This window comes from Podarcis cretensis (genome assembly GCF_951804945.1).
Source record: "Podarcis cretensis genome assembly, chromosome: 7".
NCBI lineage: Eukaryota > Metazoa > Chordata > Lepidosauria > Squamata > Lacertidae > Podarcis > Podarcis cretensis.
Genome location: NC_137176.1, coordinates 71,718,951 through 71,745,538, shown reverse-complemented (window position 1 = coordinate 71,745,538; position 26,588 = coordinate 71,718,951). Strand labels below are relative to the sequence as shown.

At 43.6% G+C, this 26,588-nt stretch overlaps 2 protein-coding genes across 3 annotated transcripts in view; one reads left to right on the top strand and one right to left on the bottom strand.

The window, feature by feature from the left end:
- The window catches only part of DPYS (dihydropyrimidinase), a 52,449-nt gene extending 41,582 nt beyond the window's left edge, over positions 1-10,867 (top strand). The window contains exons 8-10 of the mRNA XM_079984392.1: positions 7,046-7,253; positions 9,841-9,943; positions 10,729-10,867. Coding sequence (XP_079840518.1) covers positions 7,046-7,253; positions 9,841-9,915 — 283 coding nt within the window. The 3' untranslated portion in view covers positions 9,916-9,943; positions 10,729-10,867. The remainder of the gene's footprint in view (positions 1-7,045; positions 7,254-9,840; positions 9,944-10,728) is intronic.
- The window catches only part of DCSTAMP (dendrocyte expressed seven transmembrane protein), a 47,437-nt gene continuing 31,554 nt past the window's right edge, over positions 10,706-26,588 (bottom strand). The window contains exons 3-11 of one of the 2 annotated variants that reach the window (XM_079984398.1): positions 23,488-23,570; positions 22,956-23,039; positions 22,337-22,504; positions 21,518-21,691; positions 21,185-21,230; positions 19,827-20,104; positions 18,682-19,739; positions 13,883-14,209; positions 10,706-12,672 (exon numbers count right to left, since the gene is read on the bottom strand). In XM_079984398.1, the coding sequence (XP_079840524.1) occupies positions 12,589-12,672; positions 13,883-14,209; positions 18,682-19,707 (1,437 nt within the window). In that variant the 5' untranslated portion in view covers positions 19,708-19,739; positions 19,827-20,104; positions 21,185-21,230; ... (2 more) ...; positions 22,956-23,039; positions 23,488-23,570 and the 3' untranslated portion in view covers positions 10,706-12,588. Of the gene's footprint in view, positions 12,673-13,882; positions 14,210-18,681; positions 20,105-21,184; positions 21,231-21,517; positions 21,692-22,336; positions 22,505-22,955; positions 23,040-23,487; positions 23,571-26,588 lie in introns of both variants that reach the window. The other variant, XM_079984397.1, reaches the window with a different exon arrangement.

Genomic DNA, 26,588 nt, shown 5'->3' with positions numbered 1-26,588 from the left:
GGTTGACATTAACTGTGACTTAGTGCTGTATGCAAGCAAGGCTGCTGCCAGTTACAGTGGATATTTCTGGGCTTTAGGGACCAGTGGTTATCTGGGTGTAAACCAGCTTCATCCACTTGTCTGTGCAGGCTGAAAACTGCCCAGTGATTCCAATTCTGTATTTAAAAAATAGTTCGCAAGTTTAAAAACCCACACAAACCTCTCTCAACTTTTTAATGATACACTTGGGGTTTATTTGTTTCTTGACTCGCTTTGCATTGTTTCTGAATCCATAAATTGAATGTGCCAGTGGATTTTATATGTTCCCTTCCCTAAGGATGTTCTGGAGATAATTATACTCTGGTCCCGAACTCCAAGCATTATTAACTATTGTGACAGGAGCGCAAGACCAGAATGAACAGTGTGGCAATTATGCCGTTGCCTAAGACAGTGTACCTTGGGAAATGTAGAGGACTGTTAGGCCCCAAATCTGATCCTTGTGCTAGTTGGTCTCTCGGTTATGGGGAATCTTTTTCAGACCAAAGGCCACAATCCCATCCGAACAGCTTTCCATTGCTGCATGCACATGGTGGGCAGGGCCAAAGATGAAAGTGGGTGGAGAAATGAATGCAAATTCTTTCCATACCCACCCACCCTACTGTCTTCTACCTCAGCAGCCAAGAGGCATTATCAGAGGTCAAGGACACATTCCCACCAGGCAAAAGTGCTTGTGGAAGGGTGTGTGTGTGTGTGTGTGAGGGGTGTGGCCTTGAGAGGGCTAGATAGGCATTTAATAATAATAATAATAATAAATTTTATTTATATCCCGCCCTCCCCAGCCGAAGCCGGGCTCAGGGCGGCTAACAACACTAAAACAGTGCAACATTATAAAAACATTATAAAAATTAATTAAAATCAAAATTGATGGCAACCATAAACTAAAGTTTTGTAAAGATTGCCAAAGGAGGGAGTCAGGCTGCGCCCTGACCAAAGGCCTGGTGGAACAGCTCTGTCTTGCAGGCCCTGCGGAAAGATGTCAAGTCCTGCAGGGCCCTTGTCTCTTGTGACAGAGCGTTCCACCAGGTTGGAGCCGCAGCCGAAAAAGCCCTGGCTCTAGTTGAGGCCAGCCTAACCTCTCTGTGGCCTGGGACCTTCAAGGTGTTTTTTTTGAAGACCGTAAGTTCCTCTGTGGGGCATACCAGGAGAGGCGGTCCCGTAGGTACGAGGGCCCTAGGCCGTATAGGGCTTTGAAGGTTAAAACCAGCACCTTAAACCTGATCCTGTACTCCACCGGGAGCCAGTGCAGCTGGGTATAGCACCGGATGAATGTGATCTCGCAGCGAAGACCCTGTAAGGAGTCTCACTGCGGCATTCTGCACCCGCTGGAGTTTCTGGGTCAGTCTCAAGGGCAGCCCCATGTAGAGCGAGTTACAATAATCCAGTCTGGAGGTGACCGTCACGTGGATCACAGTGGCTAGGTCAGGGCGAGAGAGGTAAGGAGCCAACTGCTTAGCTTGGCGGAGATGAAAAAATGCCGCCTTTGTTATAGCTGCAATCTGCGCCTCCATGGAGAGGGAGGTATCGAAGATTACACCCAAACTCTTAACAGACGGTGCTGGCACTAATTGCACCCCCGCAAGAGATGGGAGTTGCCCCCTCAATCCCATATCGTCCCGTCCCAGCCAGAGGACCTCTGTCTTTGAAGGATTTAACTTCAACCGGCTCACACGTAACCATCCAGCCACAGCTTCCAAGCATCTGATCAGTGTGTCTGGGGCCGAGTCAGGATGGCCTTCCATCAACAGATAGAGTTGGGTGTCATCAGCATACTGATGGCAGCCCAGCCCAAAACTCTGGACAAGCTGGGCAAGGGGGCGCATAAAGATGTTAAAAAGCATCGGGGAGAGCCCTGGGGCACTCCACACACCAAGGAGTGGCGGGATGACAATTCCCCCCCAAGCGCCACCCTCTGTCCCCAACCAGAGAGAAACAAGCGCAGCCATTGAAGGACTGTGCCCTGGATCCCCACGTCGGCAAGGCGGTGGTCCAGGAGTTCGCGATCGACCATGTCGAAGGCTGCTGACAGGTCTAGAAGAATCAGCAGCCCCGACCCGCCTCGATCCAGCTGCCTGCGGAGATCATCTGTTAGGGCGACCAGAGCCGTCTCGGTCCCATGACCAGCACGGAAGCCGGACTGGCATGGATCCAGAGCCAATGTTTCATCCAGAAACCTACCAAGCTGTTCAGCAACCGCTCTCTCAATCACCTTACCCAGGAATGGAAGATTCGAAACCGGGCGGTAATTGGATAGATCTAAGGGATCTAATGATGTTTTCTTTAAGAGCGGGTGCGCCACTGCCTCCTTCAGTTCCCCTGGGAATGTCCTGGGCCTGAGTTTCCTGCCCCTTGCCCTACCTGTAACACATTCTGCCCACTTCCAGAGGAAGGAGCCTGGAATCTGGACTCCATGAATCCCTAATGTACCTTTACTTTGGATTCTGATTTTAAGCTGCTTTGAAAGTCTGTTTTGGTTGAAAAGCAGGGGCACCAAGGCAAACGAGGAAAGCTACAAAATGACAAAAGGGTCTGTTCACTATATCAAGGCTTGTGTTTTATTCAGGAGCACTTCAGGCAGATGAATGAACTAAGCCTGATCATTATTTTTATGCAAATGTGTGAGGCAACTTAGCACATAGATTCATGGCATGATGACAGGTCAAATGCAAATTTCCACTTAGGTTCTGCGCTCAGGTTGTCCTGCTGTAAGGAACGCAGATGGATCTGCTCCATGAGCCACCATTTTGTGCCCAGCTCCCATGTGTACTTGAAGGAGGGACAAAGCAGGGAAATGCTCCAAGGTCCATCTGACAAGGCTGAGATCCCCCAACTTGTTGGTACATATTGCCTAATATCAGTGGGCAGTGTGGCACATGTCAAAACCTCACCTTTGACCTTCAGGGCAGTGGCTTTCTATTCCCAGAATTCCAAGCAGGTAAGCTGGAGGGCTTCAGTGCCGCCTTAGCTGAGGACTCCTAATTTGTGACAGGCAAGAGCTCTGAGTGGAAGGGAGGATGGCTCGGTCCCAAACACCCTCTGCCGCCTTTGCCACCAGGCAGATGAGCTGCAGCAGTTCCTTGACTGAGGGTTATAAATTGTGAGGGATAAGCAGCTGCAGCAGCCTTGAGAGGTAAATGAGTGGACCTTTGGTAAACTAAAAGTGTTCCTGTAAGCATGAAGTACATTCCCATTTGGAGCAGGGTTCCCATGACCTTCAGTCCATCTTTAAAGCTCAGAGGTAAATAAATAATAGATCTGAATTGGGTCCTGTCCGCACTGAGAATGAATGACTTTTGTTCACAGAGTTAAAAATTGTGTTTCAGAATTGCTGCTGTATTGGGTTTTGGTTTTTTATCAGGGTGGTTGAGAACTATTGACAAATTTGATGGATGTAAGAGAAGACTGGTTCATTTTCTTGCTTTTCCTTTTACCTCTTCAGGCCTAGAGGGGTATATAACCGGCACCCCCAAGAGACGAGCCTGCATTTAACGGTGATGGTTTGGGTTAATAGGTTACATCCTCCAAGCCTCTTAAATAAAGAACAGTTCTTCCTCCCGCTAGAGCTATCTTTGGAGCAAGATTGATCAGGGCTCAGTTCTGGCATCTGATTTTAGCAGGCTTAACCTTGGAACATATGGAGGAAGAAATGATGGGAGGGTTCCTGAGCAGGTGCAGAGTGCATTTTGCTGTGAAATCTGCTAGTGTGTTTGTACACACATGTGTGTATGAACACACATATTCAAGAAAAAGCTAATTTTGTAGAATTAATACTATTCTTGGTATCTTTACAGCAGAAAACAGCATGCACAGAGAGAGACAGGATCGCACTTGCTCTGCTTACTTTGCTTATTGCGAGGAGGGGGAATGAAGGGGATTTAGGAACAATCAATACTAAGGTTCTTGCTCCAGAGAGCTAGCAATAAGCACACTAGTTGCAATGGCAACATTTACTTATAAAAGAATAAAAGGTTTAAATGTCACAACATGCCAATAAACAATGATTTAAAAGCAATAAAATGGCTTCGTAGCTTAAAATGCAACTTTACAGAGACATGGGGCAGGGAGGTGCAATGCCGCATTGCACAGGCTAACTTACCTGCCTGTTGCTTGGAGCATGTCCTTAATTACTATTGCAGTGATGGAGGGAAGAGGCTTGAGTTGGGTAGTTGCCCAATACAGGATTGTAAGGCGGAATCTTAGAGATCCAGTTTTGTGATGGGGGGGGGGGGGGATGAAAGAATCTGGAAGATCACATGCAAAGTAGCAGTTTTTCCCATCTCACAAGACTCAGAGGTGAGTGAGATCATGGACATGCCAGAGAGAGAGATACGTAAAAGGGGAAGGAGACACAGCTGTTAGGAAGGGATAAAATGGCAGTGCTGAACTCAGGCTTGCTGTGACAGGTGGGGATATGGTCGCAGCTTTACGTTAGACTCTTGGTAGATGTGGTTAGTTGGTAAAAAGTCATCCTCTTGTCAAATATGGCAAGCAGTTTTAACAGCAGTGGCTCATCATCTGCCTTCAGGGCAAACACCCCTCTGCACAACCATTGATTCCCTGCAGTTTTGTGAATGCACTTGGTTTAAAAATAGAGGGGGGGGAATCTTCCTCTTTTGGAAAGACTCTGGTGAGTGCCTTTCTGCTGAGGAGTTCTGACAACTTCCATTGCAAAATAACACACATAGTTCAAAGCCAAGGAAAATGTGAAAGGGTGAGTGTAGAGGGAGGAAAGGAGAGTCTGCCTGAGATAAAGCCATCTCCTGCAGCTGTCTACAGAAGTAGGGCATCTGAAAATCCGTGGCGTGGAACAACCTGCAAGGTCACTTCCAGACAACCTATTTACTGAGCATTCATCCCGATTTGTTTGCACAAAGTTCATAGGGAGGTTTATTTAGCATTCATTGTGATTTGTTTGTGGGGACATATACAGAGTTTTAAGCAACTGTTATCCCACATTTCGGGCGCATTTCTTTTTTACTACAAAAAGTCCAATTTTGGGGAAAGGGGGTGCCAAATTCCCTTTATTTGCACAATCTGAATTATACCAGTATGCAGTTGGATCTCGCATGCAAACCCTTGTGTTATAAAAAGATGACTAAAACTAAGGTGCAGTGCATACCCATTTATAGAAAATGCTGTATTATTAAACCTCACCTTGATTCTGAAAGGGCTTTTTCACAGAGGGTCTGGGCTTGGAGCAGTGTCACTACATAACAAAAGACATAGTGTGTTCCTGGGACATCCTGAGTCATGCCAAGTAAATATGTCTTACTTTAAATAATGTGAGGATCCAGTCCCCTTTTAAAATGTGGTTTTGGGGGGTTGTGAGTTATTGGGTTGTTTTTATTTTAAGGTTTTATATTTATATTTTATTCTCTGCACACCCCTGAGACTGGGTAATAAAGGTAAAGGGACCCCTGACCATTAGGTCCAGTCGTGGCCAACTCTGGGGTTGCGGCGCTCATCTTGCTTTATTGGCTGAGGGAGCCGGCGTACAGCTTCCGGGGCATGTGGCCAGCATGACTAAGCCGCTTCTGGTGAACCAGAGCAGCGCATGGAAACGCCGTTTACCTTCCTGCCAGAGCGGTACCTATTTATCTACTTGCACTTTGACGTGCTTTCGAACTGCTAGGTTGGCAGGAGCAGGGACCTAGGCTCCGTGGTTCAACCCACAGTGCCACCCGTGTCCTGAGACTGGGTATAGGGTGGTATATAAATTCAATAAATAATAAAATCTCATGTCACCGGTTTAAAGGTAAGTCACAGGAGCATTTCCACTCCTCAGATCTTACTCTTACTGGTTCAGATTGATTGCACTTTTATTCCACCTTATTCTACCTCTCCTCATTTAATCCCCACAACAACCCTGTGAGGTAGGTTAGGCTGAGAGGCAGTGACTGGCCCACGGTCGAGTGGGGATTTGAGACCGTTTAGCTTCCAGTGATTGGTTTTAATGCTGCTTTTGCACCTATATTGTTTTCTTTGTTTTTCATATTGCATTGTTGCTGTAAGCTGCCCTAGAGAAAGACTTTATCTTTCTTTTGAAGGACGATACACAAATATTTAGAATGAATACATAAATATGGAAAAGCAGTGTTTTCGTAATATCTGCTGCTTAGGTGAAATTAAAATGCAAAAAGCATTGAGGAGCGAACGCATTCCTAGAAAGAAATAAGCAATAAATAACCTGGTGGCCTCAACAGATGCAGGTGATGCTTGCTGCATTTTAAGAGAACAGGAGTTACAGTGGTACCTCAGGTTACAGACTCTGCTAAACCAGAAATAGTACCTCGGGTTAAGAACTTTACTTCAGGATAAGAACAGAAATCGTGTGGTGGCAGCGTGACAGCAGAGGGAGGCCCCATTAGCTAAAGTAGTACCTCAGGTTAAGAACAGTTTCAGGTTGAGAACTGACCTCCAGAACGAATTAAGTTCTTAACCTGAGGTACCACTGTATAGGAATCACCTCTCTCTCTCTCTCTCTCTCTCTCTCTCTCTCTCTCTCTCCCACCCCCATCCCAAATTTTGCTATTAAAAATGAGATTGCACTTTTCTCTATTTTTGGGGAAATCCTTCCTCTTAAATCATTTGTAACTACTCAATGAACCGCTGGCAGTTGTATTGTTTTTGGTTGCTTCTAAAGAATATAGTCCAATGGCAGCTCAACCAGGCATTTCTCTGCAGAAGCTTTTTTACATAGAAGTTAATGAGAGCTAAGCGGAGTTTCTTCCCTAAAAGAGGAAAACTCTTGTTCAGCTCCAATTTATGTTTTCCAGTAGATTTTGCTTCAAATTTGTGATTTAAAAGACCACCCTAAACACTTGGAAGTGAGCACTGCTTGTTCCAGTGTAGCTTACTACTAAGGCAGAGTTTCTAATGATTGCTGCCTTTGTCACAATTCCATGTTTTCCTTAGACTTCAAAGAATCTCAGCGGAATCAAAAATTTGCTGATTTCAAAACAGCCATGGTGACAGTTTGCATCATTGTTTCATGTTCTTTCCAATACAGGACGATCTCAGCAAAGACTCACCACCAAGCCATCGACTTCAACATATTTGAAGGCATAGTCTGCCATGGGGTAGCAGTGGTGACCATTTCGCGAGGCAAGGTGGTTTACCAAAACGGCGTGTTCCACGTTGCAGCAGGAGACGGGAGATATATTCCCCGTGAGCCATTCCCTGAATATGTCTACAAACGGATCAGGCAGCGGGATCAGGTGTGTATGATAATAGTAATTCTGTAAGTCTTTATGCATAATATGATTGTAGGAATCTCTCTCCTTTGACTAAAAGTACAGCACCACCACCAGGAGGGCCCTGCTGCCACTCTGGTGCTGATAAACATGCATAGGTTTAAAAACATAGAATTTCTTACTGTGGTATCTCAGCAGGCCTCTGTTCTTAACTATTTAAAGCATGTTTTTGAGGACAGTAATATCAAGTCATAATAAGGAGTGTGGCTTAATGAACAGAGGGCTCGTAATGCACATAATGCAGGGAAAGGGAGAAGAAACATGTGGCAAGGGAACATGTTCAAGAATCATCATGAGGCCATATGAGCTAAGATCTTGTACATAAATCTAATGCAGCCGTAACTTTGGCTGCACGACAACAGATCTCTTTTTTTCTTTTAATTTTAAAATAACCTTTATTATACAACAATTTACATATAACTTAGACAATGCAATACAATACATACAATCTCCCATTTAACATAACACACTTTTGACTTCCGATTCACCTCATTGTACGCATTTCATTATTATTTTATTTTTCCATTATTTAACATGAAAGTTTTTGCTATATAATTTCTCTGTGTTTCAAGATTCAGTCTGGGTCTTTCAGGAGATTTGCATTATCACAATAATGTTTAATGTATTCTTTAAATATTATCCAATCTTTAATAACTTTCTGCTTTGAGTTTCCTCTTATTCTCACAGTCATTTTTGCAAGTTGTAAATACTCTATCATTTTCTCTTGCCAGTCCATTTTTGTGGGGATACTTCACCTTTCCAATTCTTTGTTATTAAGATCCTAGCCACTGCAGTTGCTTACATAAAAAGGGGTCTGATATTTTTTAAAATTTCCATGGACATAGCTTCAGGGTTGTTTTTTAAATGAGAATTTGAAAATCTTTTTGAGTTTGTTATATGTAGTATCCCACAATTCTCTTATCCTCTTACAATCCCATCACATGTGCATAAAGGTACCTACCCCATTTTTACATCTCCAACAGACATCTGAACTTTTCTTGTAAAACTTGGCCAGAGTGAGGTACCATCTGTATAACATCTTCATCCGTTTTCTCTAAAATTGTAACATGCGGTGAACCTTATGTCTTCCCTCCAAAGCCTTTCCCATTCAATCATATACAGGTGAAACTCGGAAAATTAGAATATCGTGGAAAAGTTCATTTATTTCAGTAATTCAACTTAAAAGGTGAAACTAATATATGAGATAGACTCCTGACATGCAAAGCGAAATATGTCAATCTCATTTCTGATGAGAGCAGCTTTTGCATCTCATTTGGAAACCAAGGACCCAGAGTCTGGAGGAAGAATGGGGAGGCACACAATGCCAGATGCTTGAAGTCCAGTGTGAAGTTTCCACGGTCTGTGTTGATTTGGGGAGCCATGTCACCAGCTGATGTTGGTCCACTGTGCTTCATTAAGTCCAGGGTCAACACAGCTGTCTTCCAGGAGATTTTGGAGCACTTCGTGCTTCCTTCCTTTTCCACGATATTCTATTTTTTCGAGTTTCACCTGTATATATTGTGTCCAGTATCTTGAGCCCAGCGTACCATAACCAATTTCACCTCCTCCTCCTTGACTTCCCAGTCAAGGAGGAGGTTGTACATCTTTGATAAATGTTTCCCTTTGGGCTGAATTAAGTTCTATTCTAACCTAGATGTTTCTTCAGCGAACCCTTTTTGTTTAGGCATGCCTAATCTTTCATTAATTTGGAAGTATTGAAGCCAATCAAATATATACGAAATTCTTCTAAGTGCTTTAATTTTGATTTGTTACTTTTCTCTTCTAATAGCATGTTCTACGTTGCCCTTCATATTTTTCTTCTTCACAGCTGAAGCTTCTATGGGTGAGGCCCACCAGGGGGGTTTTAGGTTCTAATAGTCCTCTATATTTACTCCATATTTGTATAAAGATTTTCTTATTATGTGGTTTAGAAACCCTTTGTGGACTTTCACCTTATCATAAGCTAGGTAGGCATGCCAACCATAGTGGTTGCCAAAACCCTCTATATCCAGCAAGTCTGTATCTTTTAGTATCATCCATTCATGGATGCAGGCCAGACCTGTTGCCTTATGGTATATAGGGCAAAACCTCCTCTATCCTTTCAGTATGAGCAGTTTGTTTTATTCTAGGTTTCTTCCCATTCCAAATGAACCTTGAAATGTCTCTCTGCCAGCTTTTAAAACAATCCATTCCCCTTAAAACCGGAATGGTCTGAAATAAAAAGACAACAGGACAACAGATCTCAGTGTGGCCAGGAAGTGTCAAGCAATGGGGCACGGGATGCATTAAGACTGCTGGAAAGAGGGTGGATTTTTGCTGCTCAAGGCAGTCAAATCTTGAAAATCTTATCTGTCTCCCCTCAAAGGCCTCAGGTCCAAGCTTTGACAAATCTCCAGGAGAGGGGCATTCCAAGTAAACACCCCATGAAGGTGGACTTTGCAAGCATGTGAATTCCACCCATGGGTTTGACAAGTTTCTTGAGGTGGGGTGGGGGTGGGCAGGGAAGGAGAATGTGAAATAAAACGAATAAAAACAAAACATGTCGTTGCAGGTTTGCCAGCCTGTTCCTGTCAAGCGAGCACCATATGTGGGCAAAGTGATTGCAGTTGCTGCTGAGGGAAAATAATTCCCACAATACAGTTCATCTTTGACATGTGAGTGTCTCATTTGGTCATTGGAAACTGACTGGTCCCAAAGCAGTTCTGGCCCCACACAAGTAACCTGTGGGATGAAAGTCCACACCAAGGCCCTTGCCTTCACTGCATTCCCATCCCGCACATGAAAAGTATTGTTCTGGGGGTTGGGAGGGGTCAGTCTGGGTTATAACCATGAGTGTCTTTCAGGTCTGTGATTCTGCACCAAGGAGGTTTAGAATCTAGTAGAAGCTGCCATGAAGACAGCTGTACTGCAGAGGAGTGACGAAACGATGGGTGCAATTCAACAAAGCCTTAAGTGGTTTCCCTTGCGCCCCCTAGGGGTTCCCACAACCCTCCAGAGGCAGATTTAGATGGAACTGTGCCTTTGTGTGAACAGAGCTCATTCCACTTGTGCAACATTTTAGGGAGGCATCCACAGCTGTTTTTTGTTTGTCCCGCAATTTCTAGTCACAGGTCCAAGAAGGGTTTTATTTTTGTCCCACTGCTTCCCCTGAGAAAACCTGTTTACTGCAACATCAGAGCAAATGCCAATCTGCAGAAAATCCTATTGACAATTGTTCCAACTCCACCGTAAAGAGGTCTTCCCGAGGAAAGTGACAGGACCAAAAAACAAAACCTCACACCCTACCTCTTGGACCCATGACTAGAAATCATGGGGAAACTGTGGCTGCACACTTTGTTGAATCCCACCCGTTAGTAATTCTTATAAGCTCTTTATTCTTATTGCCTCTCTTCCTCCTTTGGAAGGATTGCATCATGTTTTCTTCCTCTTGTCTCTCTAGGTCAAAAAACCAGATGAAAATAATTCTGTTCGCCCTGCTTCTGCAACCTACTCTGGAATCCTATTAGTCTGCAATTTTGATTTCTGTATGATGCACCAGCATTTTATCTCAATTCATAAATGACTATTTTCCTCTACAATTTTTACCATTGCTACCTCTTTTGAAGGTTTACAGACATTTTATATTTATATAAATAAGTGCATTTCTATTAGTATAATATAAATGCAATATAAATGCGGTATAAATAAGTGCATTTATATTACTATGCAAACCTTTCCTGAGGTCCATTGTGATTTTATATGAGGACATGGAGGGGGGGGGTTGCCCTGCCCCAGTCCCATCTCTGTATTATGTAGTAATCCTCATGATTAAGACATCTAACTGGAAAGCAGTCAGCCTTGCACCAGTCATCACAGAAGTCTCCTACTGTGATAAAGCTATTACCACAATTGTATGTGGATAGTCATGTGCTTCAGTTTGTAGGTAGATTATTGGCACTTTGATTCATTTTGTTTTGGGTTGGGGTCATTGGCACAGCACCATCGGAGCTCATCTGAGGCTGATCTAACTTGCAAAAGAAAATATCAATCTATTAGTACACATGCCCTGGCTATCACTTCAAATTAACATAATCAAGCAATTGCTTGATTCAATACAAATAAGCTTCATAATGGCTGATAACTCCCAATTCTAGAATCCTGCAGCTAGACATACCTGGGATTTAACACAGGCCACATTATTCACTGTACCACTAAGGGATTATCTACTCTGTTGTCCCACCTATGAAGATGAATACTCGGCTCCCCCTACTACTGTCCTAGTGTCTCAATCTTGGTGCGCATGAACCCTCCACCCTTCTATCTGCAGAAATTCACGCTACCACCATAGAAATGAAGAGTTCAACCATGGTCGTGGCAAAACGCAAGTCTGGAGCAGTTTCTCTGGGGAAATGAGTTACTCACAGTCTTTGGATTTTGTAGCAAAGCAAAGGAGAAAAATAAACAAGCAACCCTCCAGGCATTCTGCACATTACATATAGGTCATACTTCAGGAGTGTCAGTGTTCCGGACCTTGCCAGTTTTGATTGCCATCCCAAGACAACTGGGTCAGGCCTTCATTAATTTTTCAAACTGCAGCTGATCTGATTTAGGGGATTTTTCCCCACATCAAATTCAACATCTCATTCCCTTTAAAAAAATGAGGAAGGAGAGGAAGTCCTGCATTTTTAGAATGTGGGTGGAATGAGTGAGTCAGAAGGGCCTCTGTATAGGCAGCGTCACTGGTGTACACAAGGATGGAGTGAGTTTGTGTGTGTGGAATGAGGTCACAGCACCACTAGAAGCAACATTAGGAAAGAAACCCAGTAATCCTAATTGGTTCTGAATAACTAAAACCCTTCGTTTCAAATTTGCATCGTTCATGTTGAATCGAAAGCTAGAGTTCTTTCATCTGTGAAAAATAAAACATGAAGTGGAAGGTGGCTGGAGGGACTGATGACACTTGGGTGATGATAGATATATAGTGCCAGGCGGGGGGGGGGGCAAATCCACCCACAGAAAAGAACATTGGCAAAGATCAGACAAAGGCAGCAGAAAAGAAAAGAGAAAGAAAGCGAATAATTCTGAGCTCTCCTACTAGAAGATGCAAGGGAGGAGGCAGGTACAGAAAGAAATATGTGAATTATGCAGTGGTATCACTTAGGGTGTCAGACCGACAAGTCTGTACAGCTTGATGACTTCAAAGCTGAATGACAAGGTGAGAGTCAGAGGTGAAAAGTGAATGAATGTAAGAAAAATCAAATGCATCAGACCGTTTATTCACTTGTAAAACCATAAAATCATAGAGATTTTCTTTATGTTGCTAAACGCTGCCGACTTTTGCCACCTCTGTTTGTTTCTTCCTTGAACTCCTCATTGCCTGGAGGATTGGGAACCAGAAATGTAACTGAGGAAGAGAGGAAATATATTTACAAGTGAGTGCCTACAATGAATTTGCAGGTGCCCTCTCTACCATCTTTCTCTGTCTAGAACAAGAAGGGGGAGCTAAATTTTTATTTCCTCTCTGAAGAAGTGGGGGCAGGCGAGTGGCTTAGCACCCGTCTCAAGCAAGGTGGTAGCTAAACATCCACTCCCCTTCATCCAAATGGAGTTTGGTGTATATATAGTTGACTCATAATTAGCACACATTTAACTTGTGTGATTGCAGCTTTATGCACTTGGTGGCCAATCACAAAAATTAAACGCATGCAAGTCTGACGGCTTTAAAACTTCTTCCGTGCCAGGTTTTCCTGTGCAGAAAAAGCTTTTAATTTCACATAATTTCTCTGGGAAGGTCTCACGAGATCTTGCAGGGCTGTCAGAGATCTTGCAGGAGCCTCCCAGAGCTAGCATGAGAGACTCCCAGAACAAAGCCATTCCAAGTACAAGCTTTCATGTGGCCACTAATTTGGAAAAGAAGCAGGAAGGGGGGAAAAGCCCAAGAGAACAACCTACAGGAAATTACTCCAAAAGGAATCAACGAGGGGCAAATAGGTGTCCTTTCTATCTGTCACCTCCCTCGACCACTCAGTGCGGTTGCTTTACTCCCAACACATCCTTTCTTTGAGGGAAAAGGAAATTTCTAGACCAGTGGCAGGGGACTGCTGTGTGGGCCTACTTAGGGCCTGTCAGGACATTTTGGGCAAACCATGTCTGCCTTTACTGCACCTGCTGCTGTATGCAGCATATGGCATTGGAAAGCAAGCTGCAACTGCGGCAACTGAATAATTGGGAAAGGCCTGCCTTCCTTTGTAGTCATGGATTGGGTTTGAAGCTTAACCCTGCTGTGGTCAGAGAGGCAAGCCCTTGTGTCACAGCAGAAGTGGGGTTCTGCAAACAGCACCTGAAGTGAGTCCAAGCATTACTTTCACAGCAGATGTGCTACCAGAATAGCGTGGGATGTTTGGCTTCTATGGTAGTTCATAAAATCCATTAAAAAAATATATCAAGATTTCCCTTTCCCCATGTATAGGCAAAGAGAGTGAGCAAATCATCACCATTGCCAGAAACTACAGATAGGCTTGTGCTCTGACTTTGGTTTCAGTTTGGTTTCTAGGATCAAGCTTTAAGATTTAGCTTCCAAGCTAGCCCCACATTCCATGCTGTTTGTAACTTACCGTTGCAAACGAATTCAGCTTCCTCTTCTCATTCCTCTTGGGGAGCTTTGATCTTCTCTTTAGTAATTTTGAGTGCAGATACTTTATCCGTTGCACGTCTGTGCTAGGATAGAATGATGTTGCCACTAGGATTTTAAGTTGCGTAAACGTAGAGACGCACAGCCCAAGCACTGTTAAAAAGAAGATGATGACACCCAGTTGGATCCAAGTTGCTGAGTGGGGAACATTTGGTCTGGGAATACAGGCATGCTCAAAGAGAGGACTGCTGAAGGAAGTCTTATTGTCCACAATCTCCCCATGGTTGAATATGAATTTGTCGGAATTTTTCTGCACAAGAGAAGTGAAAGAAAAATATTAAAAAGAAGTTGGCGTGAGCATTGCTTCCTCCTATGAAATACCTGATGCATGATGCTTCAAAGTCAACAAAGCAGAAGCATTGCAACTCAGCAGTGAAATTCCTTCCAGGATCTCTGTGTGTTTCAAGTCTCCTACAGGATATTAACAGTCGCTTAACTACTGAGTCAAACCTGCTCTAGGCAATTGCTTAAACCAGTAGGGTACCTTTGACAACCAGCTTGCAAGAGATGTGTGATTTGGAGAATGCTTAAAGGAATGCTTAAACATACACAGTAGCTGAGACAGCCTTAGGTAAGGATGTAAGAACCATGCTGGATCAAACTAAAGCTCTGTCTGTTCAAAGTATAGGGAACCTTTGGCCCCCTAAATGTTGCTGAACTGCAACTCCCATCATGCTTGGCTCCTGGCCATGCTTGCTGGTGTGGGTGAGAGTTGTAGTTCAGCATCATCTGGAGGGCCAAAGGTTCCCCACACCTCACCTATTCAAACAGACACCAGTGGAGAACCAGATGCTTATTGGAAACAGACAACAGGACATGGAGACACAAAACCCCACACTGCACCCACCCCACCCCCCATCGATGCCCAGTGGGATACTCCTCTTTCAACCTGGAAAGTCCTTTAGGTATCTTAAAGATTTTCCCTTGGTAAACTTTACCTCTATAAATTTCCCTAATGTCATTTTGAAACCATATTAAGTGTGTGGCCATCGTCACATCCTGCGGCAGTGAATTCTGCAGGCGTGTGATTTGGGGAGGGGGGGGAGGAAACCTGAATGGAGCCCATTTGGTTCAACTTCCGTCAAAAGGAATGAGTAACAAATGAGTGAATAGATATGAATGGGTTTGTTTTCACTGTCCCATTCATATCTCATTTGCCCAGAATTCACTAGACATTACAATATTCCAATGAAGAATTGGCAGCTGTCATTGTAGGCTGTTATCTCCCCTTACTCCATGCCTGGGAACACATTTGCAAACCAGAGAAACTGTTGGTCTCACACACATCAACCTTTCACTCACAACCACATGTGTGCACACACGCTGGAAACATACACGCAGTACAGCCACACAAACACAGGCTTAGGAAAAAAATGTATTGGCTACAAATGATGGTTTCCAATGCACTTAATCTGTTAGCGCAAGGATTTGCAATTCACCATAGACCTTGCCTCTGCTCCTCCATAGCAGGCATCCCACATCCTCCCCCAAATCTGCTCTGGAGGGTTGGGTGAACCCCAGAACAGATTTAGTGGGTGCACACAGGGAGAAGGGACTTTCCATTGCACAGGCAAAAACCCTTGCACTAACATTCAAAGCACTACACTCAAAGGCTTATTTTAAGCATAATTTCAATGGGAGTAGGGGGGCAAATGGTCCCTATGGGCCCCAGAGAAGACCTTTGTGGGTGTACCCATGAGCACCACATTATGACTTTCACCCTGGAACAATACAGCACTTGGGGCATTCTGGGGAACCTCCCCAAAAGCAACCACCACCACTAGAGTAGTAGGGCATTGCTAACTCCATCACACCACATTGCAATTTCCTTGCAATATCTGGTGGGCCACAGAGCACTGGATTAAATGGACCCTTCCCAGCATGGAAATTCTTCCAAGAGTATCATCCTGCCAACCTGATACCCTCCATACATTTTTGACCACAACTCCCCTTAGTCTGAGTTAGCATGGAAGGGTTAGGGATGAGGGAACATGTAGTTGAACAACATAGGAATCATAGGATTGTAGAGGTGGAAGGGACCTCTGAGGGTCATATCGTCCAACCCCTTTGCAATGCAGGAATCTCAACATGTGGCCCCCCACCCAATTGGAAACCAGACCGGACCCTGCTTAGCTTTGCAAATGTGCTAGCAGTTTAACTGCTGCACCACTACATCATCCATGCTGGTGAAGCCTACTCTAGACTTATGACCCAAGTCTGCAAGAATCTGCTAGATAGTTTAGCACTGGAAGGCTTGCACTCACTTTAAACACACCTGATACCTAGTAGACATGCCCTTTCATATTGATATATAGTGACTGATTCTGGTTGCTCAATGGAGATATATGGGCACTTTGCCTATGCACAGAAGCACTCTTTGTTTAACACTTCACATGCCCCAGTCCTGACGACTGGCATTAAAAACAGCCTTCTGGGATCAATGGGTTACCTGCTCCAGTTGCCTCCAATATTTTCTCAGACATTCTGTTGTTACCTTCAGTCAATGCAGCTGAAGCAGAAATGTATCTGCAAGTCCTAATTTGGGGAATGGGGATTGGACATGGGAGGGCAAAGCCTATCTTTGCTCTGTGGCTTTGACTGCTCCCTAAGATGTACTGCGTGGGAGAAATTTGAGATAGCAGTCACTGGGAATAAATACACACACATACACGGAGTTTTTGCCTTATTTCCCCTTTGGGGAGTAAATTACCTGACACACACATGGGAGGCAGCAAAGGAAATTTCATTGTCCAATCACACAACAGCAGGTGTTATTTAAATCCCTTCCTGTTTTGTTGTAATTGGAAGTTAAGCACTAGTTATGTTGCTGAACTCAAATACCCTGCTCTCTGGAACACCTGAGATTCTTATAATTGCTTCTTGGATAAATGGTTTCTTTAGGGGAGAGAGGAAAGTTGATTGCTCAGCACAACCAGCTCTAAGAGGAAGTAATGGGAAATTCACCTGCTGAGGAGCAAAAAATTCAACGCAAAAGGAAAGAACTTGGGCTGTACTACTAAAGCAGACAAATGTCTGGATGTCTATTAGAAATACTTTAGTTCTTGAGGGTACCAAGGGAGTGTATAAGATATATAACAGAGTTCTCGGGATCCCATTTTGCAAGCTGTCCCATCTATTTCTTTGGAGTCTGTTGGCGGGGGGGGGGTGGATATCTGAAGTGCATTTCCTCCAGTGAAAAACTTAAACCCACAAGTAGTTACTTCACAGAACCAGTTTGATGAGATAGCAAAAACAGAATAAATTTATCACATTGAGGGAGGATCATCTGATAGCATGTCACACCAATGAGGGTTGACTCTGGCCAACCTGCCTGCATCTGCAAGGAGAAAAAACCAAAATTGGCTAACCCTTTCTATGAAACCTCGATGCTTGTTTTGCCCAATGTCAACCCAAGTATTCTGCTCCTCCATCTCTGCATTCTGCACTGTACGGAAAAAAAGCTCTAATTCATTAACCATATCTTTAGAGCATCCTTTCTTAACCCTGGGTCCCCAGGTGTTGGACTACAACTCCCATCATTCCTAGCTAGCACAACCAGTGATAAGGGATGATGGGAGTTGTAGTCTAACAACACCTGGGGACCCAAGGTTGAGAAAGGACGCTTTAAAGAAATGGGTTGCAATTCAGTGACAGAGCTTGCAAAACAAAACAAAACAAAACTTTGTATGCAAAAAGTTACAGGTTCAATCCCCATCGTTTCCAGATAGGACTCATGCCTGCAACACAAGAGAGCTGCAGTCAGTTCAGTGTTGGCAATATTGAACTAGATGGACTACTGGTCTGACTCAGTATAAGACAGTTCTTCCCCCTCAGTTCCAGGTTTGAGGGGGTGGCGGGCAAAGTGTCATCCGGTGGGTCTCCTCTTCTGTCAGCTCTGGAGGTTCAAATCACAGGAGCAGCACTAGGCAGCTGAGTCTAGCCACCTGTTTAATTTCCCAAAAAGCCCTAGAGCTGGGCTGAAGGTATTGTGGGAAATTGACATGGCAACTAGAAAATTGGGGGGGGGGGAGTAGGCAGAGCAACAGCAGCAGCAGCTGCAAGGGAGTTCCAGGTCCTGATGCCAGTCCTTCATTAGCCCCATAGCACTATCCCCAAACACCTATTCCGAGCTTGAGGATAATTCCCTCTTGTTCCCGAATGGCAATCAGTTCAACCTGGCACACTATAACATAGGGCAGATAAGTATAAATCCCACTTGCATCAGCTGACGGGGTTAGATAAGCAGAGAGGTCCTTATGCCAAGCTCTCCTGGCTCAGCAGGCCACGTACCAACCTCCCCCTTCTGCCAGACCTAAAAATGATTCAGCAGCCAGTCATTGAAATCTTGTACCTTCCCATGCCATGTTACTAGCAATCTTTTAAACTGGAAATGACAGGGATTAAACTGGAGGTCTTTGGCCTGCAAATCATGCTTGAGCCTTTGCTGCAACAAGACACCCAAAAGAGGCCTCCCAAATTTTGCACTTCTGTTTCCTCCAGCCACACAGAACACTCAGCATAACCAACGTTCCAATCTGCCTTTTGCTGTTTTGTCATTGCTTTATACGCACAGGCTTTTTAAAGCCTGCGCCGTTCCACCACCCAACCTCATTTTAAGGCCTTCTGCGTTGTGTTTTAGCATAAGTTTACTCTGCAGAAAACTTGTATCTAAAGCAATAAAAGCCCAAGAAAAGTGCTGGTAACTGTAGCTAAGGTACTTACATGGTAATACAATTTCAAATGGACCTCTAGCTCAGGGAAATCTTGGAGATGCTTGCTCACTGAAAAAATGAGCCAGTAAAGCAAATAATCTACTGCTGCAAAGAGAGTCCAGATGCAAAGGTTAGCAAGCACAGGGAGAAAAAAGCGTGCCGTGCATTTCCTTTCTTTCTGGGTCTGGCAAAAGGATGGAACCATTGTGTACAGCTCTCTTTCTTCTTTGCTGAGGGGAAGGACGCAGAGCTTCCCTCGCTGCCGCTGCCGCTCATCGTAGCAAATAAACGCTTTCGTAATGTAAGTGTTCTTAAACTTGATGTTGTGGGGACTCAGGAATTTCCTCATGAAGTGTAATGTCCCAAGAACGATGAAAAGAACCCCCAGCAGAGGGAGCACTTTCTTGCCCAGGTAGGGCGGTAGGGCTAGTATGGAGGAAATCTGCCTGGCAATGTTCTGGATGTGGAGCCTCGTCTCACTCAACCTCAGCTTCAAGCCTTCGTCCGAAACGGCGTAAGACACATCCAGCTTGTCCTTCACTGACACAACGTCTTTGAACGGGTTGCCCAAGATCTTGCTCTGATTGTATATCCACCGAATCGCTTCGATGTAGCGGCTGAGGAAGGAGAAGCGCTGCGATTGAAGGATGCAAGTGATGCTGTCTACCAGCTGATTTAGGTTGTGGAAAATGTTTTGGATGTTGCCTGCTACCACCGCCCCAGTCCCGGCAGCGATCAGGGCATTCCTTCCTTCGCGCAGGCCACAGGAAAGGAAGAAAAGCGCAGCAAAGCATCGCAGGGGCCTGGACAGAAACAAACCCATGGAAAGGGCAATCCAGAGGAATGGGGGTGCGACTGCAGAGAACATGGGGTAGTCCGCTAGGAAGGAATACCCTGCTAGGAACAGGAACACATTCACCATCAAACTGACGGAGCTGCAGATCGCAAACAGGCACGACCGGCCCTTCCAGCCAGACTTCTTCTTGCCCACAAAACGTGTCCATATGTGCTGAGCAAACGCAGCAAAAGAAGTCATTCTTCAAGGGTCTGGAGATCCAGTAATGGTGACTGGGGATGGAAACAGATAGATGCCAAATTTATCTCTTAATCAATTTGTGGAGGTTATGCTTTATTCCTCAAAACTGAAAGACCTACCAGCACAGTTCTCATATATATATCCAGGCGATCTGCACTAATGACACGATATCAAGCTAATTTCAGCTAAGCAGGAGTTGAATAGGCAGCTGACATCTTGGAGGCAAGAAAGGAGCACTACGTCCAGGGCATTTGGGCATCTTGCATGGTGATTCCTCAGACTGTCTGAATCTCTTCTCCTTGGGGCCTATCATGGGGGTTCACTGACCCTTTTCAAAGGGGTGGCTGTACCCTGCAGCTGAAAGGATGGTGCAAATGGTTGTTTGATTACTCTGCCACTTAATCCAAGTTGTTGTTCAGTGTAAAAAGAAATAAACCAGAGGGAATTACGTAATTCAACTCAATACATTCAATAGTAATTTTTAAAGCCATATTTACTACTTCCAAATGCCACTGGGACAATCAGTCCATCTCTTTTTGTTATAAAATAAAATAAATGCATTTAAGAGACATCAGCTACATTGTTTATATTTCACCAAGCAACACAACTCCAGCTTTCACTTGTTACTTGGCTCCCATTGTTTCCACATAACAAGTTTTCTCTAAAGAGGCAGAGCTGATTTATATGCATATTAGATTTTTTAACACAACACAATCAATCAGATTCTAATTAAATAAGATAAACTTTTCCAATTTTGTCCTGTAATGAGAGTCTGTTGCCTTAACAAATACTATTTTATAAGGATAACTTTATCTTTTGTTTTCAGCTCAGACACAGCAGGTTCCTAGGAAGTGGGGTGGATGTTTATACAGACACAGATCTTAAGATTATTAATATACTTCCCATTTGTGGATTTTATCATTACTCATGTGCCTGTATTACTATCTGCTGTGGCTCCAAAACAGAGATGAAGGAAGAGTAGGAATTTTCCAAAAGATTACACCCTGGAAATCAATGGACCTTGAAGAACATCTTTCCCCATACCATCTCTCCTCCCTCCCCACCCCAATTGCCTCTTCAGAGTATCATTAGTGAAGGAGTTAATAATAGTGGTGGGCTGGAACACCACATTTTTCTGTAGCAGCCCTGAGACTATAAGAAGGTGTTCCAAACCTGGGACGCCCATCAACGCCTCTCTCTTTTGTCCTCCTGGTTTCTGTACAGCAAATGTCCCTAAGGTTTTCTCCCTGCATTTTCTACCTATGGCGTATGACAAGGCCTTCTTGGTGGTGGCTCCTTGTTTGTGGAATGCCCTTCCTAGCGAGGTGCATCTGCCTGCCACATTAACAACTTTTAGGAGAGATTTTTATAAAGTTCCTGTTCACCCAGACATTTGATGGCTGAAATACACTGTTTCCAGCAACCTTCACATCAGCCTGTATGCTCTGGTGGTAACTTGTCTTGAACAAATAGTTACCCATGTTGCTGCTGCTCCCCTGAATGTGTTCAAAGGCCCCAAGGTCCTGCAACAAGCAAAACAGCCTCGTTGGCCAAAACAGAAGCATTCTCTCAGCCCCTGATTAATCATGCAATCCTAAGCACACTTACTAATAAGTCAGTCCGATTGAGCCTATTGACTTATTTCAGAGGTAACTTCATTTGTATTGTAGTGCATGCCTGCAATCCTATGTATGCTTACTTTGTAATAAGTATATTGAACATATTGGAACATATAGGTTGGGACTCTTAACACCAGTATTGAAAAAGGAGGGGGGAGCAGGAATGTTACTCTATATATTTCTGGTAGTACCTTGATGCTCAAGTATCTTTTTGGAAAGGCTACTTGACGATGCACTTGGCAAATCCAATTTGTAATGGATATGATGCTGATGCCTTAGATCCTTTGGTCCCCTGCATTGAGACTTCTGAATATTCTTGCACCTCCTTCCTTCTATTTATTCATAGCTGGACTCAGCTTTGTACCCTGTAACCAGCAGCCAACATTCTTGTTGTTTGTTGTTATTGATTAAAACTATATTATAAAACAAACCACATTAATACTCATTGCAGCCTGCTTAAAAAGCATAATTCTCAAGATTTACTTACAGATTCTCCTGCAAGGCACATTACGATTTTTTCATGGAGTGGTGCTTCTTGATTGTGCGGGGAAGGACTGACTAGTGCTGCAAAGAAGTTTATGCTGAATCACCCCAGCCGTTCAACCCACCCACCCACCTAATGCGTCAGACCATTCTGAGATGGCTCTTGTTTTGATGACGATAAATGTGACTGAAACAGAATGTGGGTAAAATGGGGAAGTTATTTGCATTAAGAACTGTGGCTGATCTAGGTAAAATTCCTTGGCTTAATGATCTCCACTTACAAATAAAAGATGATGTTTAGAGTGGCACATGAAGGTGGGCAAATCCACCTCTGCTAGGGCAAGGGAGAATGCTAAGAAATATTTATCATTACTACCTCACTCCTTCCACCTTCCACAGAATAATACACTCTTGCCACTGTGCTGGAGAGGCTGTGAGGAATAGGATACATTTTTTCACATGTGGTGGTTGTGTCCTGATTTTGCTGCATTCTGGAAAGATGATTTCAAGGAAATTAATAAAATTACCTGTCAATCCCTCCTCTCTAATCCACAACTGGCATTGATGCATATATTTGAAGGGCAGACTATGTCAGTAATGTATAAAGATGTGGTGGGCCCTTCTTCTTATTGCTGCATGGCTTGTGATTACCAAGAACTGCCATCAGCCTTTTTTCCTTGCTGGTACCATGAGATCTGGAATTTGACAATGATGGAAAAGTTAACAGAGAGACTCAAGGCATTAAGTAAAGGAACTCAATCAGATTCCAAGATACATCTTCATTGCATTTATTTATTGAGACTTTCCCACCCCCTTGGAAAGCAATGGGAAAATGAATAAGTATTTTAGCTAATGCCCCCCCCCCCCCGCCGCACTGCAATTTCTGTTCTCATCCTGAAGCAAAGCTCTTAACCCAAGGTACTATTTCTGGGCTAGCGGAGTGGAGTCTGTAACCTGAAGCATCTGTAACCTGAAGCTTCTGTAACCCGAGGTACCACTGTCAATATTTCTGATAAATGAATAGGGGGAAGAGAAACAGAACATTACTCAGCAAATGGTTTAGATTATCCGCAAGCTGGAAAATCTACTTAGTTACCACTAATTATTAATAGTTTTGAATAAGAGGAACATTGTGGTTGTTTTTACCATCATATATATTGGAATAACAGGAACTGCTTAAGAATTGCTGAAGAATTGAAGAGAGATGCAGTGGAATGACCTCTTCTGTTCCTAAAAGGAGGACCAGAATTTTTATGATAATTACTTTATGGTGGAATGAATGCACATCCTCCTCCCACATCCCTCTGCTCCTCAGTGTGAGTCCCATGCCTTGAGAAACATTTCATTGTGTGGAAAAGAAGAAGTGCAACTGTTTTGTAACAGTTTGCAACGGCATTGCTTTGAAACTGGGTGTGAATGCAACTGAAAGAAAATTACTCTGTTTTGTTTGTTACATAGATACACTCCACATTTCCATCCAAAATGCCCACGGCAGCTAAACAACAATAACATGCAGAATAAAAAATAATCAAATCACCAACAAGTAAGCAATGTGACAATAAAAACAGATTAGAGCAGATAAAAAGGGCAGCTAGTTAAAATACAATTAAATGAGAAATGTGGGTTTAAATACAGCAGAGCAAAACAAAACAACCCAGCAGGCCAAGTGGATATTTACATTTTTTGAAGGGCTTTGCCTGTTTGCAGAAGACCATCAACAAGGGGGCTGGACAAGCCCCATCTGGTAGGAAAATCCAAAGTCTGAGGACACATTCAAGAGGTTGCTGCAATCAATATCAGTGAGTATACCTGTACGGTGCATACATTTCTAAACACATTTCTGTCTCATTCACAATTTTGGGTACCCACTTTTTAAAATTCTTAAGTGTAAACCTAAAAACACAGTAACTAAAATCCAGCATGGAGTTTGCTGTGCTTAAAGCCCTACTGATTTCAATGGTGCTTAAATGCACATACATGTGCCCTGGGTTGTGTGAAGAATGCACAATTCCACATGCAATATTCCTGTAGAGAAATGTGGGAAGAAGAATTTGCAGTGCAATGATTTCAATGGATCTCAAACAGGATAAGATCCCTGAAATGCCTCATCCATGATTGAATGTTCAACTGGGATGATCAAGTTCCCTACCTCATCTTACATGACCCTGGGAATAGGAGTGAAATATACGTCAACCATAAATGAAAGTGCTTCCAAGATTGGGGAAATAAAGGGAAGACCCTAGAATCTTTGGTAAATCACAGAACTAGTTGTTGTCAATGAAAGTGAACTCCCAGGACAAACTGCAGCAGCCCCAGTCAGAGAAAGTTATTGGCACCTAAGACCAATTGAAAACAATGGAACTTACATTAGTCACAGCTGATTTGTCCTATTGATTTCAGCATGATCTAGGTGGAACTAATTTTCTCCCATTCCTTCTGCTTTCCTGAATTTCTGATCAGGTGTATACATGGAATAAGACTCCACACATGTGCTGGAACAATACATATGCCTTTGGAAGCTCTCAGGTATGGTGTTAAAGTGATGATTACTCTTTATCCTCCCTTCATCCGGAACCCAGCATGCACTACCTCTGAACATGGAGGTTCAACTTCACTATCATAGCTAATGGAAAGTGTGTGATCCTATTCATATCTGTGATATACCCACATGAATATGTCTGATCCCTCCAATCTGGTCGCCATCCCCATGGATGTCTATAATGGGCTCTGAAATTGCATGGAACTCACTGACAAATCACTTTTTGTTAGAAACTCCATTTCACCACTTCTAAAATTGGTATGAGAGACAACTAGTAAAATATTATGCATGTTGATTCCATAAAGTTCCACTGTGCTCAGTGGGATTGCTCCCAGGAAAGTAAGTACAGGATTTCAGCCTAAGGGTGAAATCCCAAGATTGCATACCCATTGACTTATTTCTGAACAAAGAGCATGCTGTTAAAATGGAGTAAGGATCAAACTAAAGTTTGCTTATTTTTTCTTTAAAAGTTTATGTCGCTTGATTGTAAAAAAAAAAAAAAAAGACTCAAAATGGTTTTCAAAAGTGACACTATTGTTAATGTCTATGTCAAATATATGCAAATGATGATAAAGTGATACAGATATGAGCATTAAAACTGGTATTTAGATGCAAGTAAAGGTAAAGGGACCCCTGAACATTAGGATCAGTCGCGGACGACTCTGGGGTTGCAGCGCTCATCTTGCTTTACTGGATGAGTACAGCTTCCGGGTCATGTGGCCAGCATGACTCAGTTGCTTCTGGTGAACCACAGCAGCGCACAGAAACGCCATTTACCTTCCCGCGGGAGCGGTATCTATTTATCTACTTGCACTTTTTGGCATGCTTTCGAACTGCTAGATTGGCAGGAGCAGGGACCGAGCAATGGGAGCTCACCCCGTCATGGGGATTCGAACCATCGACCTTCTGATCGGCAAGTCCTAGGCTCAGTGGTTTAGACCACAGCACCACCCATTTAGATGCAAGCTGACCCCCAATACACAGCTCTTCTAAATATATTCTGCAATGAATAAATACATTCTGGGGGAAAATGTTATTTGCAATGAATAATATGACTAAGAAAAAAATTATCATACTGGAGTGTGATTTTCCTGGCAGCTGGCTCCTCCAGCAGGTGCTGATAACACTGGAGCAAGGGGCCATGCTGGCTCACCATTGGAGCAAGCCAAACACCCACAGTGTGGCTCTGCCCCTGCTATTTCAAGGGCATCTACAAAACGGGATGCACAGCATGCATAACTCACACTAGTGTCTAGATTGTGCTGGATGCAAGAGTGTAATTGTATGTTGCATTAGAAGTGCCTCAGACATATATCAGTATGTCAATACAACCTGCATTCTTTTCCCTGCAAAAATCCTGCTACCTCATAAGAAACACTGCAAAGATAGCAAGTAAGAAGTACAGACTTAAGAGCTGCCCTTCATACATTCCAAAAAACAATAGTGAGGAAGGCAGGGAGTGGGGCATTTGGTGAGTCCCCCTCCCCCCAGCACCCTTAGGGAACTGTTGTGGTCCTCATCACCATGGAAGGCCCACCTGCACTGTCACAGCCCAACAGTTTGGTCTGAGAGCCACTAATTTTCAGGGGGTTGGAGTAGATGATCCTCAGGGTCCCTTTCCAACTCTATGATTTCCCACAATTCCCAAGGTTTGGTCATTCAGCACAATTCCCCAGAGCAAATGCTATGTCAGAGGCATGGTGGGAAATTCAAATGGTGGATTATTCACCAATTGAAGCAGCGCCATTGTTGGTCACCAGGAAACACAGCAGAGACCCGCGATGTAGTAGAAGGTCCATCAGAGGACACTTCTGAGACAGATCATGAAGATACCCAGCAAAGTATTTCTTTCTGCAAAAACCTAAAAGGTCAGATGACAGCCTGAAATCTGTTTAGATTTTGGTAAACTGCAATAACCATTCTAAACATTCTAAACAGAGAGAGATTAAGCTTTCCCTCAGGTGAACACAGAGATGAGGAATGATTGAAAGATGAACGTGAGGCAGTTTTTATGTGCATTTCAGAGTCTTGTATATATGTTCCCAAAGGTGAGTTGAATCATGCATTTTCCTGATAGCATAACAGCGTACTTCCTTCCCTGTAAGGATCTGAAGATGAAATATTATGGAGCAGAACTTCTTTCTGTGGAAGTAATTTATGGATTTTAGTCCAAGTGTGTGGAGGATCAACCTCTGCTAATTTTTTGAGGCGCTCTCTTCAACTTTTCCTAGTTACATGTC